Source organism: Oncorhynchus kisutch, linkage group LG29 (genome assembly GCF_002021735.2).
Source record: "Oncorhynchus kisutch isolate 150728-3 linkage group LG29, Okis_V2, whole genome shotgun sequence".
NCBI lineage: Eukaryota > Metazoa > Chordata > Actinopteri > Salmoniformes > Salmonidae > Oncorhynchus > Oncorhynchus kisutch.
The window spans coordinates 26796152-26812533 of record NC_034202.2 but is presented as its reverse complement, the minus strand read 5'-3'; the positions used below and the strand labels follow the sequence as shown (position 1 = coordinate 26812533).

Sequence of the window (16382 nt, the reverse complement as noted above, 5' to 3'; positions counted from 1 at the left end):
CTAAAACGACGTTGGAGTGGTATGGTAGGGAAATTAACATGAACTTCTCTCGCAACAGCTCTGGTGGACATTTCTGCAGTCAGCATGCCAATTGCAAGCTCCCTCAAAACTTGAGACATCTGTGGCATTGTGTTGTGACAAAACGTAACATTCACGAACGGCCTTTTGTTGTCCCCTGCACAAGGCTGCACCTGTCTAATGATAATGTTGATCGATATGCCACACCTGTAAGATGGATGGGTTATCTTGGCAAAGGAGAAATACTCACCAACAGGGATGTAAACAAATTTGTGCACAAAATTTGAGAGAAATAAGCTTTTAGTGCGTATGGAACATTACTAGGATCTTTTATGGGACCAACACTTTACATGATGCGTTTATATTTTTGTTCAGTATAGTCTTCATTAAATCATTTTTAATTTTTGCTAAAGTTTGTATTGCTAAGGACTCTGCAACGTCAGTGGCAGATTTAGGTATAGGCGACATGGGCAGATTTAGGTATAGGCGACATGGGCAGATTTAGGTATAGGCGACATGGGCAGATTTAGGTATAGGCGACATGGGCAGATTTAGGTATAGGCGACATGGGCAGATTTAGGTATAGGCGACATGGGCAGATTTAGGTATAGGCGACATGGGCAGCCGCCCATCTTACCGAGGGCGGCCACAGATTAGTTTTGTTGGAATGGTGACATTTGCGCGATCGGTTTTCAATCGCTCATTTGCACGTCATGTCAATATCATGTCACCATGTGGGACTGTGGATCAATTAACCTTGTCGGAGTGGGCTCCCTGATTCTAGTTTGTGAGCTAGGCAGGCTACTGCCTGGGAAGGTCTCCCACTCAGAAGTATGAGATGGGGAGGAGGGCAAGGGTAGGTTGACCTCAGGTCTCCCCACTGGAAGCCCGAGGTAGGGGGAGCGGGGGAATCTATCAAATAGCGCAACTCTAACTTTGTACAGTACTAATGCAATTATTAAAATCAGTCACACTATGAAATACTACCAAATTAACCACAATTCATTCATAATACTGTGAATATACGGGGCGGCAGGGTAGCCTAGTGGTTAGAGAGTTGGACTAGTATCCGGAAGGTTGCAAGTTCAAACCCCCGAGCTGACAAGGTACAAATCTGTCGTTCTGCCCCTGAACAGGCAGTTAACCCACTGTTCCTAGGCCGTCATTGAAAATAAGAATTTGTTCTTAACTGACTTGCCTAGTTAAATAAAGCTAAAAATATAAAATAAATATATATATATATATTTTCACAGACATATTGTTTCATTTTTTTCTGGTTTGTGTGAAATGATTAAGAATAATATAAAACCAGTCTGCACACCACCAAGGTGAATTGGTTTAGTCTTGACTCTTGGTTAACAGTGTTGGGGGATGGGTAATTTATTGATGCTCAGTGCCAAATCAACACAAATTTGTTTATTTGTCTGTTACTTCTTTTTGATATTTATGAGTCTTATTTTTGTATATTTGTGTATATATATATATATATATATTTAAATGTTATGATTATTCATTTTTGTTGTTCCAAATGTCTGAATAAAAATTACAGTTCGTCCAGAATGGTGGGATTCAGGGAGCCATACAATCTAGAAACGCCACTGCGCAACGTGGTCAGTCATTACGGCTGGGACCTCAAATTTGTGTCCCAGATTCCTGTTGAGTAGCATTTAGTTGCTAGCCATCTTGAAACGGAGCAGGCTAATGCTAACAGTGCTAGCCCACTGGTATTTCTATCCCCGGCTGGGCACAAATGCCTTAGGTGTTAGATGATTTCCACACAATCACAAGATGAAGATAAGGTGGAACTGGAAAATAGACAGGAATTTGTTTGCCCTAAATGCACCACCATCAAGCAGTTTAGTGAAGATATCCTCCTGCTGTTAGCTCAGCTGCGGGAAAAGGATAACCTGCTTTCTCAGTACACTGACCTTGCTGTAACTTAGGTAAACCACATCTCATTTTTAAATGCCTCCTATAGCAAAGCTGTCAATGAGTTGGGGTTCCAGGATTATTTCCAGCAACACTGCAAACCGTTTTAGAGACTGACAGACAGTGTCTGGTAGTGCTCCAGTCCTCCCTGTCAGAATAAGCAACAGAGGACTTGGAAACCATATCAACTCCTGTACAAACGGCACTATGGTTATTGTGAGACATAATTGATGTTTAACATAATTGATGTTTTATTGATTTTTTATTTGATTTTTTAAACTCTGCCTTCTAGTGAGTTTATAGAAAAGGTAATCTCCTATCATTTTGTTAGATTCAAGACTGTAATATGAATCACTTGGTTGTTATTCCATTGGTTACCTCGAGGTAGATGCCCCAGGGGCAAAGTGGCACTGTAAAGGCCACCAAAGCACTTTACTGATTTATCAGTAAAGAAAAAGAGTCTGACTCCAAGGCCATTTAATTACTGAATCTACTGAGCTCTACGGACTTCATCCAACATGTTACTGGGCCCCATCCATAACCACAGCCATACTCTGGACCTGGTTATTACCAAGGGGCTTTCTACTGGACCTGGTTATTACCAAGGGGCTTTCTACTGGACCTGGTTATTACCAAGGGGCTTTCTACTGGACCTGGTTATTACCAAGGGGATTTCTACTGGACCTGGTTATTACCAAGGGGCTTTCTACTGGACCTGGTTATTACCAAGGGGCTTTCTACTGGACCTGGTTATTACCAAGGGGCTTTCTACTGGACCTGGTTATTACCAAGGGGCTTTCTACTGGACCTGGTTATTACCAAGGGGCTTTCTACTGGACCTGGTTATTACCAAGGGGCTTTCTACTGGACCTGGTTATTACCAAGGGGCTTTCTACTGGACCTGGTTATTACCAAGGGGCTTTCTACTGGACCTGGTTATTACCAAGGGACTTTCTACTGGACCTGGTTATTACCAAGGGGCTTTCTACTGGACCTGGTTATTACCAAGGGGCTTTCTACTGGACCTGGTTATTACCAAGGGGCTTTCTACTGGACCTGGTTATTACCAAGGGGCTTTCTACTGGACCTGGTTATTACCAAGGGGCTTTCTTCTGACATATCCTCTATTGTTGATGTTGCTTTATCTGATCGCCACTGCAGATTTTTTACTACCTTGTTGCCCATAACACATTATTAAGAAACACTAATCTTACCTCTGAAGTTGCTACAGATTTTATTGAGTGTATGAACAATATACCACCACCTATTCTGCCTTCCTCTTGTGATGATTCAGTTAATAACTTTAATTTAATAGCAAATTAAGGGCAACCATTGATGCCATAGCTCCTGTAGAGTTGAAAAAGGCCACATCCAAACAGAGAGCCCCTTGAATGAGTGAGGCAACTAATCAAGTAAAGAGAAATTGCAGAAAGGAAGAGTGGCAGTGGAGAAAGTTAAAGTTGCAGATCCATTATGATATCCTGAGACAGTAACTTGGCATATATAACAAGGCAATTAGAAATACCAGACAAACTCATTTTTCTAACTTGATCACTATTAAATCAGAATAATTCCAGAGTGTTCTTCTCAACCATTGATGGCCTGATGAATCCTCCCCCCTCAAACCTATGTGAACTTTTCTCCCCATCTAAATGTGATGAGTTTGCGGCATATTTCAAAGATAAGATAACCAACATTAGGCTGGGTATCAGTCAAACGAGCCTTGATGAGAAGTGCCATAGCCTACCACGCAAATGCACTATGGATTTTTTACCCCCTCGTTTACAGACGTGCTCAGGAAAGTGAGATCACAACTTAAGCATTCAACTTGCCTTCTCAATCCTATCCCTACCACCTTCTTCAAAACAGTTTTTAATTGCATATCTGAAATAGTGCAAGCTATTGTCAAATCACTCCCTGTTCACAGGAACTTTCCCAACTGCACTAAAAACTGCTATGGTGAAACATTTTACATTACTTTTCTTCATAATCTAGTTTCTTCAGCTCTTAGCAATTTTTGTCCAATCTCCAACCTTTCATTCTTAAGCAAAATATTCAAACAGTAAATATATACACTGCTCAAAAAAATAAAGGGAACACTTAAACAACACAATGTAACTCCAAAGCAATCACACTTCTGTGAAATCAAACTGTCCACTTAGGAAGCAACACTGATTGACAATAAATTTCACATGCTGTTGTGCAAATGGAATAGACAACAGGTGGAAATTATAGGCAATTAGCAAGACACCCCCAATAAAGGAGTGGTTCTGCAGGTGGGGACCACAGACCACTTCTCAGTTCCTATGCTTCCTGGCTGATGTTCTGGTCACTTTTGAATGCTGGCGGTGCTTTCACTCTAGTGGTAGCATGAGACAGAGTCTACAACCCACACAAGTGGCTCAGGTAGTGCAGCTCAGCCAGGATGGAACATCAATGCGAGCTGTGGCAAGAAGGTTTGCTGTGTCTGTCAGTGTAGTGTCAAGAGCATGGAGGTGCTACCAGGAGACAGGCCAGTACATTAGGAGACGTGAAGGAGGCCATAGGAGGGCAACAACCCAGCAGCAGGACCGCTACCTCCGCCTTTGTGCAAGGAGGAGCAGGAGGAGCACTGCCAGAGCCCTGCAAAATGACCTCCAGCAGGCCACAAATGTGCATATGTCTGCTCAAATGGTCAGAAACAGACTCCATGAGGGTGGTATGAGGGCCTGACGTCCACAGGTGGGGGTTGTGCTTACAGCCCAACACCGTGCAGGACGTTTTTCAATTGCCAGAGAACACCAAGATTGGCAAATTCGCCACTGGCGCCGTGTGCTCTTCACAGATGAAAGCAGGTTCACACTGAGCATGTTACAGACGTGACAGTCTGGAGACGCCGTGGAGAACATTCTGCTGCCTGCAACATCCTCCAGCATGACCGGTTTGGTGGTGGGTCAGTCATGGTGTGGGGTGGCATTTCTTTGGGGGGCTGCACAGCCCTCCATGTGCTCGCCAGAGGTAGCCTGACTGCCATTAGGTACCGAGATGAGATCCCCAGACCCCTTGTGAGACCATATGCTGGTGCGGTTGGCCCTAGGTTCCTCCTAATGCAAGACAATGCTAGATCTCATGTGGCTGGAGTGTGTCAGCAGTTCCTGCAAGAGGAAGGCATTGATGCTATGGACTGGCCCGCCCATTCCCCAGGCCTGAATCCAATTGAGCACATCTGGGACATCATGTCTCGCTCCATCCACCAACGCCACGTTGCACCACAGACTGTCCAGGAGTTGGCGGATGCTTTAGTCCAGGTCTGGGAGGAGATCCCTCAGGAGACCATCCGCCACCTCATCAGGAGCATGCCCAGGTATTGTAGGGAGGTCATACAGGCACGTGGAGGCCACACACACTACTGAGCCTCATTTTGACTTGTTTTAAGGACATTACATCAAAGTTGGATCAGCCTGTAGTGTGGTTTTCCACTTTAATTTTGAGTGCGACTCCAAATCCAGACCTCCATGGGTTGATACATTTGATTTCCATTGATAATTATTGTGTGATTTTGTTGTCAGCACATTCAACTATGTAAAGAAAAAAAGTATTTAATAAGAATATTTAATTCATTCAGATCTAAAATGTGTTATTTTAGTGTTCCCTTTATTTTTTTGAGCAGTGTATATATTTTGCCCACCACAGCAGAGACACAGCCTTAGTTAAAGCGGCCAAATAGCGCTCTGTCCTTGTACTCTTGGATTTAAGTGCTGCATCCGACAATGCTAACCATGATGACCTTCTGGACAGACTGTAAAGATGGGTTAGATGTCTGGTCCAGTTCTAAATTGGTTTAGGACCTGTTTACCGGTCGAGATTGTCACCTTTAGAGAACATAATTCAGAGAAAACACCCATCACATGTGGCATTCCACAAGGTTGGATTTTGGGTCCGTTAGGGTTTAGTTATATATTTTAACCCTTGGCAGCGTTATCAGAAAGCACAGCATTGATTTTCACTGCTACACAGACGATACACAACTTTGCATTTCTGGGTTACCAGAGGATATTATTAGACAGTGTTAGTGATGTAAATAATTACATGGATCTCAACTTCTTCCAGCTAAATCAAGACGAGACCAAGGTACTTATTGTTGGAGCAAAAGCACAGAGAGAGAAACTGGCCACACATTTGAATTCACATGCAATAAAGATAAAACACTAGGTAAAAAACCTAGGTGTTATTTTAGATTCTGAACTTTTGAATCACAAAATAGCTTTTTACCTAGGTGTGGCCGTTTCTCTCTTAGGCTGATAAGATTCATCCATGCTTTTATTACAAGCAGGCTTGACTACTGTGATTTTCTCCTGTCTGGTCTACCCAAGAAAGCCATTGATCAACTGCAAAACATACATAATGCTGCAGCACAGGTACTGACTAAGACCAGACAGAGAGCACACAGACTGGTTTTAAGGTCTCTGCACTGGCTGCCTGTGAGTTTTATTGGTTTTGAAATCAATCCACGATTGTGCATCCCAATACATGTCAGACATGCTTTTAAGTTATGTACCCAGTCCTACCCTCAGGTCCTATGGTACTGGCCTTTTAACTATACCAAAGCCTAGAACAAAGACACAGGGTGAGGCAGCCTTTGGTTATTCCCCCAGCCTCTGGAATAGCCTGCGAGAGAACCTGAGGGCCTGAAACTGTGGACATATTTTAGAGATCTTAAAACATCTTCTTAGCTTTGATTTTCCTTGAAGTGTTTTTTAGTCATTCAGATGGTCATTCCTTTATTTAAAAAAATTGTTGTAAATATTTCAGATTTTATTTTCATTGTTTATACATTTTGTCCTGTGCAGCACATTGCATTCCATGTCTGAAATGTGCTTTATAATTAAAGCTTGATTTGATTTTCTCTAAGGACTGTAGTTAGCAGTAGTATTCAGCCCCCCCCCCTTCATTACCGTATCCATATTCAAACTGTCCTCATCCCTCAATTCCCTTTCCATATTCACTTTGCATCTGCATCTATTTGTTTTTAAGGTTTAGCCCCCCCCATTGCTCCCACGGCTCAATCAGAGCCTGATTCATATTTAACACTGTTGTGGCCCGCTGACATACAAGACAACTCAACAAGACCGCTTTGATTGTGTTTATGTTTCATTCCCCCCCTCTTCACTGAAAGTCACTCCCTCGCACCGGGGGAGGGGAGGAAGAAGAAGAGAAAACAACACAAAGCTGCATCAAATATTTATGCTGCAGGCGAGTCTGTGGACGCCCTTTGAACAGCAACTCATCACACAAAGCAAAGCTGGAGAAGAGTAGTTCAACTGAGCTTCATACCCTACTGCTGTGGGAGGGAGGCTGTACGGACAAACACCGTCCTCTGGGTTTGAGGGAGAAAGAGAAAGATGTGGAAGAACGCTGGAGGGCGGCTCCTGACCTTTAGTTTGTATTAAGTGTTTGTCTGAGCTGATGAGGCTGTGTGGAGGGAATCCAGTAACAGAATCTTATTCTATTTTCAAACGAGGCATTGGATAGAAATACAAGAAAATATATTCTGTTCCACTCCGCTGCACTAATCCTTCCTCTCCATTCTTCTCTCGCTCTCCCTCCATTCTTCTCTCGCTCTCCCTCCATTCTTCTCTCGCTCTCCCTCCATTCTTCTCTCGCTCTCCCTCCATTCTTCTCTCGCTCTCCCTCCATTCTTCTCTCGCTCTCTGGTTGTTGAGGGGATATAGACAGTGAAAATGGCAGGGTGAGACTGGCATGGCAGTCAGGCCAACCCCCCCACCCCCTGTCCTCAAGACAGTCCCCCTGGGGACATACATGTTGGTGACTGCACCTGTGCCCGTGTCACCGTCACATCTGCACAGCTCTAGCATGGACTCTGTCCTACATAGTAATTTCACCTGGCTGTCTCACCTTCTGTCTCCTTCAATCACGGTCAGCTCTGCCTCTGGCACTGACACCTGCATGACTCACTGTTACTCACCATCACACAGCATGGCTCTCTGGGAAGTATGTATGCACCAGCAATAGAATAGGGCAGATTGCGATGCAACAGATAAGCGATTACAGATAATGAGCGATTACACATATACCCACACAAGTAAACCAACTTCTCACACACACAAAACTTACCTTGACATCTGAGACCTTCATGCGGGTGCCCTCCTTGCCCACGAAGATGTCATCGATGTCCACCAGCAGGTAGCGATCTAGAGACAGAGACAGCCTCTTGCCCGTAAGGAAGGCCACAGCGTCCACAAACACCAGCTTGTGCAGCCAGAAGTTGAGGTTGTTGCCGAAGAGCACCCGCTGGATGCCATCGTGAAGCCCCAGATCCTGGACAACAGAGGCATGGAGGGGGCTGCTACCCACCCCAGACATGCCCAGGTCAGGTACCCGGGTCCTGGCTAAAAGAACAGGCTCGTAGGTAGAGTGGTTGGACTGGAAGACAGTCCAGTCATCTCCGGGTAGGGGGCCTCGCTCCACCTCACGGGCCTTAGTGATGAGGAGCAGGGGGGACTTGGGGTTGACACTGCAGTCCCTCAGGCCCAGGTTGGAATGTAGGAAGAGGGGGAAGCCCTTCAACTGGGCACTAAGTAGGCTGTTCTCATTGGCCTGGGAGAGAGGACAAGGGAGAGATGGAGTCAGCTGCATTTCTGTTTACAGTTAGTTTCCTGGAGAAAACATTTGCACACGTTATCCTTGAGATGATCACATACCTGGCAATGTTACTTACAATTCTCCTACACACAATAGACACCGATTCAGACATTCATTACAAAAGAGGTAAAGTGGCTCTATAATTCCCATAAGGTTGGCTATGCGTGGGTCGTGTGTATGTGTGTAAATCTCTGTGTATGTGTGCAGGTAGCCTAGCGGTTAAGAGCGTTGGGCCAGTAAACGAAAGGTCGGTGTTTCGAATCCACAAGCCGGCAAGTTGGAAAAATCTACCATTCTGCCCTTGAGCAAGGAAGTTAACCCCCAACAACAGCTACTCCCTGGGTGCCTTAGTTTCAACAATAATTTGCAAATAAATTCATTAAAAATCCTACAATGTGATTTTCTGTATTTTTTTCTCTCACTTTGTCTGTCATAGTTGAAGTGTACCTATGATGAAAATTACAGGCCTCTCATCTTTTTAAGTGGGAGAACTTGCACAATTGGTGGCTGACTAAATACTTTTTTGCCCCACTGTATCCGTCTGGATATTGACTTAAGGAATTCAACATCACTTGCAATATTGACCTATAGCTATTAGGTATACCTCTCAGTCAGATATATATATATATAGGGACTAGGATGGTATATCAAATACTAGCCCTCGGTGCATCATGGCAACATGGTTACTAGCTCAGGGTTACTATGGGCTGATTGGCCAAACAGCCACAAAACAGCCGGAAAAGGGTGCAGTTCTTAACATAGCCTAACCATGGGTGAATTATGAGGAGACTGACTCTAGTGCTAGTTTAGGAGGGGAGGATTTACTCCAATTATACAGCAACTACATGGATATGGGATTAAGCTCAATGACTAATGGGAGGACAAGAGGAGCTTAAAGCAACCTCTATCCCCTGCCTGGGTGTAATTAAAAGTGAGGGTGCTGGTGGCTGGCCTCTGGTTATAACAGCCCTGCTCTAGTGCCGGGATCTAACCTGTAGTTATTACAACCCTGCTCTAGTGCCGGGATCTAACCTGTAGTTATTACAGCCCTGCTCTAGTGCCGGGATCTAACCTGTAGTTATTACAGCCCTGCTCTAGTGCCGGGATCTAACCTGTAGTTATTACAACCCTGCTCTAGTGCCGGGATCTAACCTGTAGTTATTACAACCCTGCTCTAGTGCCGGGATCTAACCTGTAGTTATTACAGCCCTGCTCTAGTGCCGGGATCTAACCTGTAGTTATTACAACCCTGCTCTAGTGCCGGGATCTAACCTGTAGTTATTACAACCCTGCTCTAGTGCCGGGATCTAACCTGTAGTTATTACAGCCCTGCTCTAGTGCCGGGATCTAACCTGTAGTTATTACAGCCCTGCTCTAGTGCCGGGATCTAACCTGTAGTTATTACAACCCTGCTCTAGTGCCGGGATCTAACCTGTAGTTATTACAACCCTGCTCTAGTGCCGGGATCTAACCTGTAGTTATTACAACCCTGCTCTAGTGCCGGGATCTAACCTGTAGTTGCGGTAGCCCTGCTCTAGTGCCGGGATCTAACCTGTAGTTATTACAGCCCTGCTCTAGTGCCGGGATCTAACCTGTAGTTATTACAACCCTGCTCTAGTGCCGGGATCTAACCTGTAGTTATTACAACCCTGCTCTAGTGCCGGGATCTAACCTGTAGTTATTACAACCCTGCTCTAGTGCCGGGATCTAACCTGTAGTTATTACAACCCTGCTCTAGTGCCGGGATCTAACCTGTAGTTATTACAGCCCTGCTCTAGTGCCGGGATCTAACCTGTAGTTATTACAGCCCTGCTCTAGTGCCGGGATCTAACCTGTAGTTATTACAGCCCTGCTCTAGTGCCGGGATCTAACCTGTAGTTATTACAGCCCTGCTCTAGTGCCGGGATCTAACCTGTAGTTATTACAGCCCTGCTCTAGTGCCGGGATCTAACCTGTAGTTATTACAGCCCTGCTCTAGTGCCGGGATCTAACCTGTAGTTATTACAGCCCTGCTCTAGTGCCGGGATCTAACCTGTAGTTATTACAGCCCTGCTCTAGTGCCGGGATCTAACCTGTAGTTATTACAGCCCTGCTCTAGTGCCGGGATCTAACCTGTAGTTATTACAGCCCTGCTCTAGTGCCGGGATCTAACCTGTAGTTATTACAGCCCTGCTCTAGTGCCGGGATCTAACCTGTAGTTATTACAACCCTGCTCTAGTGCCGGGATCTAACCTGTAGTTATTACAACCCTGCTCTAGTGCCGGGATCTAACCTGTAGTTATTACAGCCCTGCTCTAGTGCCGGGATCTAACCTGTAGTTATTACAACCCTGCTCTAGTGCCGGGATCTAACCTGTAGTTATTACAACCCTGCTCTAGTGCCGGGATCTAACCTGTAGTTATTACAGCCCTGCTCTAGTGCCGGGATCTAACCTGTAGTTATTACAGCCCTGCTCTAGTGCCGGGATCTAACCTGTAGTTATTACAACCCTGCTCTAGTGCCGGGATCTAACCTGTAGTTATTACAACCCTGCTCTAGTGCCGGGATCTAACCTGTAGTTATTACAACCCTGCTCTAGTGCCGGGATCTAACCTGTAGTTGCGGTAGCCCTGCTCTAGTGCCGGGATCTAACCTGTAGTTATTACAGCCCTGCTCTAGTGCCGGGATCTAACCTGTAGTTATTACAACCCTGCTCTAGTGCCGGGATCTAACCTGTAGTTATTACAACCCTGCTCTAGTGCCGGGATCTAACCTGTAGTTATTACAACCCTGCTCTAGTGCCGGGATCTAACCTGTAGTTATTACAACCCTGCTCTAGTGCCGGGATCTAACCTGTAGTTATTACAGCCCTGCTCTAGTGCCGGGATCTAACCTGTAGTTATTACAGCCCTGCTCTAGTGCCGGGATCTAACCTGTAGTTATTACAGCCCTGCTCTAGTGCCGGGATCTAACCTGTAGTTATTACAGCCCTGCTCTAGTGCCGGGATCTAACCTGTAGTTATTACAGCCCTGCTCTAGTGCCGGGATCTAACCTGTAGTTATTACAGCCCTGCTCTAGTGCCGGGATCTAACCTGTAGTTATTACAGCCCTGCTCTAGTGCCGGGATCTAACCTGTAGTTATTACAGCCCTGCTCTAGTGCCGGGATCTAACCTGTAGTTATTACAGCCCTGCTCTAGTGCCGGGATCTAACCTGTAGTTATTACAGCCCTGCTCTAGTGCCGGGATCTAACCTGTAGTTATTACAGCCCTGCTCTAGTGCCGGGATCTAACCTGTAGTTATTACAGCCCTGCTCTAGTGCCGGGATCTAACCTGTAGTTATTACAGCCCTGCTCTAGTGCCGGGATCTAACCTGTAGTTATTACAGCCCTGCTCTAGTGCCGGGATCTAACCTGTAGTTATTACAGCCCTGCTCTAGTGCCGGGATCTAACCTGTAGTTATTACAACCCTGCTCTAGTGCCGGGATCTAACCTGTAGTTATTACAACCCTGCTCTAGTGCCGGGATCTAACCTGTAGTTATTACAACCCTGCTCTAGTGCCGGGATCTAACCTGTAGTTATTACAGCCCTGCTCTAGTGCCGGGATCTAACCTGTAGTTGCGGTAGCCCTGCTTGAGTGCTCTGGGACCAGGCAGGCTGTGCGAGGCCACTTGGTCCCAGTGTAGTGGTTTAAACAGGTGGGTGTTCACTTCAGACCCAACCAAAGAGAATTAGGCAGGCGGACGTACTGTAGCAGCCAAGCAGCTGAGTCCCACTCCACTCCTGGTGAATTTGCTGAACCATGTTCCAGCGGGGCCATTATCAGCTGAGCTATGAGCCATGACAGGACCACCGTACTAGAGAAACAGCAGGCTAGCAGCCAACCACAGCATGGCAAACAACCACAGGCACAGACTCTGTATACAAACCCCTGTGTGTGTGTGTGTGTGTGTTATACTGTACTCGCTGCTCTTGGAGGTAGATGACACCAAGGCGGAACCTGCCCGCCTTTTACGTAGCCGGGAGTCATTTAAAAATTAACGAGCGCATATTTCATTCAGCAACTTTTATCGCAAACCACAGAATTCTCCCTCGGATTCAAGGAGGTACACATTAGGAAAAAAATGTACTATTTCTCTACTCATTTGACTATGTGCTTACATAAACCAATCTAGGTGTCTATTTCCTCTAAACCTGACCTCCAGCAATGCATGCATATCCCAGAGTGGGAATGGATATTTAGTGCTTAGGTCAGGAGGACTTCATCTAGTCTATATGGTGATTGCAGCCTATTGCAGACAGAGGGCCAAGGACAGAGTCAGGGTGAAGGGGACTGATGAGTCTAATTCACCATGATGGGGTCAGACTGAAGAGGGGCTTAAGCACAAAAATATTTGGGGCGGCAGGTAGCCTAGTGGTTAGTGCGTTGGGCCAGTAACCGAAAGGTTGCTGGATCGAATCCCCTGCCTGAACAAGGCAGTTAACCCACTGTTCCCCGATAGGCAGTCAATGTAAATAAAAATTTGTTCTTAATGTTCTTAACTGACTTGCCTAGTTAAATGAAGGTCACAACAACTGATGGACACAATCAGTACAAGTGCCCCTAGAATTCAAATTAGTCATTTCTATAGCTTCACAGGCATCTTTATTTTACTACTGTTTCTACTGTTTACACAGCTGATTAAAAGATAACAATACTGGATGATCGGTGTCCTGGGCTGAAATCAGTGACTGGCTCTCATCTTAAAAGAAGCCTATAAAACCCACTGCATACTAACCTTAAAGAAGCCTATGATACCCACTCCATACTCCACACAGTACTTGTCCAGCAGGTCTCTGTTCCAAGCGTCCAGGTTGACATACTTCAGGATGTTCTCATAGATGACCAGCGTGAAACGGCCTCTGTCCTTGTCTGTCAGGGTGGGCATGTCCCCCTTTCCCGGAGCCATCTCGGTTCGGTAGAGGAAGCGGCCAGACTCCAGGATGGCCACAATGTCCTGTCCCAGCTGGGAGTATAGGCTCTCCACAAACACCAGCACCACAGGGTCAGTGCGCAACACATCTGAGGGCCTGGCCGTGTGTGGAGGGAGCGCCCGGGAGGAGGTGGAGGGTGTGGCGGCACGGCGGTCGTCCCAGTCAGCAGTGCCCTCCTCCGGCCCTCCCATGCCCCCCGCCGCCGGTTCCAGCTCCCGCTTGACTCCGTAGAGGAAGTAGGCGGAGACCAGGACGCTCACCATGCAGAAGAGGAAGAGGAGCAGGAGGCTGGTCTGGAGAGTGAGGGAGTGAGACTGACGGAAGAGCCGCCGGAGGCGACCGCATGACGGCAGCAACATCACCCCGCACAGACTCAGTCCCAGAGTGCACGGCGAAAACAATCCGAATGTAATGGTAGGTGGTAGAGATTCTTCCTCAAAAATACAATAGGCTCCTCCACATCACGTACTCATGTCACCATTGCCAAGGGGTGGTGGGAGCAACATAGGCAGGGGACACCATCAGTGTGGGTGGGTGGCTCTCTGGCAGACAGGGATATGTGCCTTTAACCCATCCACCAGCCCCCTGCCCTCCCCACCCCCCCGACACCGCTTACGCTCTAAATCCTGGGGCTCTCTATAGGACTTGCAGATGGACAAAGGTGGTGACGGAAGATGGTTCTCTGGAGTCACACGGGTAGTCCAGCAAGGTGCTGCTCTTCCAGCAGGTCATCCCCAAAGCATTCTCCAGGAGACCTGGAGGACAAAGACAAATATTCAGAGATTAGAACAGGACTGTTCAGTGTTCCAGATATACACAGAGATTAGAACAGTACATTGTTCCAGATATACACAGAGATTAGAACAGGTGAGGATCTGCAGAGAAGAAATGGGAGAAACTCCCCAAATACAGGTGTGCCAAGCTTATAGAGTCATACCCAAGAAGACTGGAGGCTGCAATCACTGCCAAAGGTGCTTCAACAAAGTACTCAGTAAAGGGTCTGATTACTTACGTAAATGTGATATTTCCGGGTTTTTGTTTTGTTTCTAAAAACCTGTTTTTGCTTTGTTATTATGTGGTATTGTGTGCAGATTGATGGGGGGGGATTTACGTAACAAAATGGGAAAGGTCAAGGGGTCTGAATACTTTCCAAATGCACTGTATGTTATGGGATGTATTGACATTATGGACAGTATATAGAATATTTAGTATATCTGTAGGATAGAATAGTATGTATACAGCAATAGTTGAATAGGGTAGCATTGACTAGAATACAGTATATACAGATGAAATGAGTAAAACCATATGTAAACATTATTAAAGTGACCATTGTCCATTATTAAAAGTGACCAGTGATTCCATGACTATGTAAATAGGGCAGCAGCCTCTAAGGTAGCCGGCTAGTGACTAAGTTCAGGGCAGGGTACTGGGTGGAGGCCTGGTGACAGCTACTTAAAACTGATGGCTTTATGATTGAAACAGCTTCTCTCTCTCGGTCTCAGCTTTGATGCACCTGGATGATAGCGGGGTGAACAGCCGTGGCTCGGGTGGTTGATGTCCTTCATGATCTTTTTGGCCTTCCTGTGACATCGGGTGCCTTAGGTGTCCTGGAGGGCAGGCAGTGTGCCCCAGGTGATGCGTTGGGCAGACCGCACCATTCTCTAGAGAGCCCTGCAGTTGCGGGCGGTGCAGTTGCCGTACCAGGCGGTGATACAGCCCAACAGGATGCTCTCAATGGTGCATCTGTAAAAGTTTGTAAGGGTTAGGGGCCAAGCCAAATTTCTTCAGCCTCCTGAGGTTGTTGTGCTGTTGTGCCTTCACCACACTGTCTGCATGGGTGGACCATTTCAAATAGTCAGTGATGTGTTCGGCCCCATCGATGTGGATGTGGTGGACGTGCTCCCTCTGCTGTGTCCTGAAGTCCACAATCAGCTCCTTTGTTTTGTTGTGGGAAAGGTTATTTTCCTGGCACCTCTCCGCCATGGCCCTCACCTCCTCCCTGCAGACGGTCTTGACATTTATGGTTATCAGGCGTACTACTGTTCTGTCATCAGCAAACTTGATGATTGAGCTTAAACTTAATTTAGTTCAGTTACCTTTGCTTTCTTGGGTACAGGAACAAATGGTGGACATCTTGAAACAATAGGGAGAGATTGAATATGTCCGAAAACACTCCAGCCAGATGGTCTGCGCAAGCTCTGAGGACGTGGCTAGGGATGCCGTTGTCATATCTTTGGCTATGCCGGATTAAGTGATATGACATGCTATTCTATAAAATAATTTCTCTGTAATTCATATTACCTGATTAAGCTAATCAGGTGAATGTGATTAACTAGAAAGCCAGGGCACCATGAAATTATGTTTATAGAGCTGTTATCTTCCGAATAAACTCTTAACGACTGTGTAATCTTTTACATCAATAGTAGTCAATATTTAATCGTCACTTTATTCAGTCTCATCTGAAAGTTGTAAATTCTTGGTTCTCTTCACGAACCCTGGCTAACAAGCTGAATCAGCAATACAAAATGTGGTTTATTTATTGATTATAATTTGGTTTATTTATTTACTAAATTATCACACAGAATTACATCATACATTAATTACAAATTATGTCATAAAGGAAACATCCCTGGTGGACGGAGCCGACATGACGTCTGGTTACACAAAGGAAAGGGGTTGGGTTTGAATGAAAGAGCCGGAAGACTGAGGAAACTTTAGAGTGTTTTCTATCCAAATCTACAGTTATATGCATATCATATATTCTGGGCCCGAGTAGCAGGCCGTTTAATTTGGGCATGCTTTTCATCCAAAATTCCAAATGCTGCCCCCTACCCGAGAG

The 16382-nt window shown here is 45.8% G+C and overlaps 1 protein-coding gene across 3 annotated transcripts in view; it reads right to left on the bottom strand.

Moving 5' to 3' along the window:
* The window catches only part of LOC109873828 (bifunctional heparan sulfate N-deacetylase/N-sulfotransferase 1-like), a 129376-nt gene that overhangs the window by 44727 nt on the left and 68267 nt on the right, over nucleotides 1-16382 (bottom strand). For all 3 annotated transcript variants that reach the window (XM_031809273.1, XM_031809274.1, XM_031809275.1), the window contains exons 3-4: nucleotides 13348-14298; nucleotides 8062-8544 (exon numbers count right to left, since the gene is read on the bottom strand). In XM_031809273.1, coding sequence (XP_031665133.1) covers nucleotides 8062-8544; nucleotides 13348-13902 — 1038 coding nt within the window. In that variant the 5' untranslated portion in view covers nucleotides 13903-14298. The remainder of the gene's footprint in view (nucleotides 1-8061; nucleotides 8545-13347; nucleotides 14299-16382) is intronic.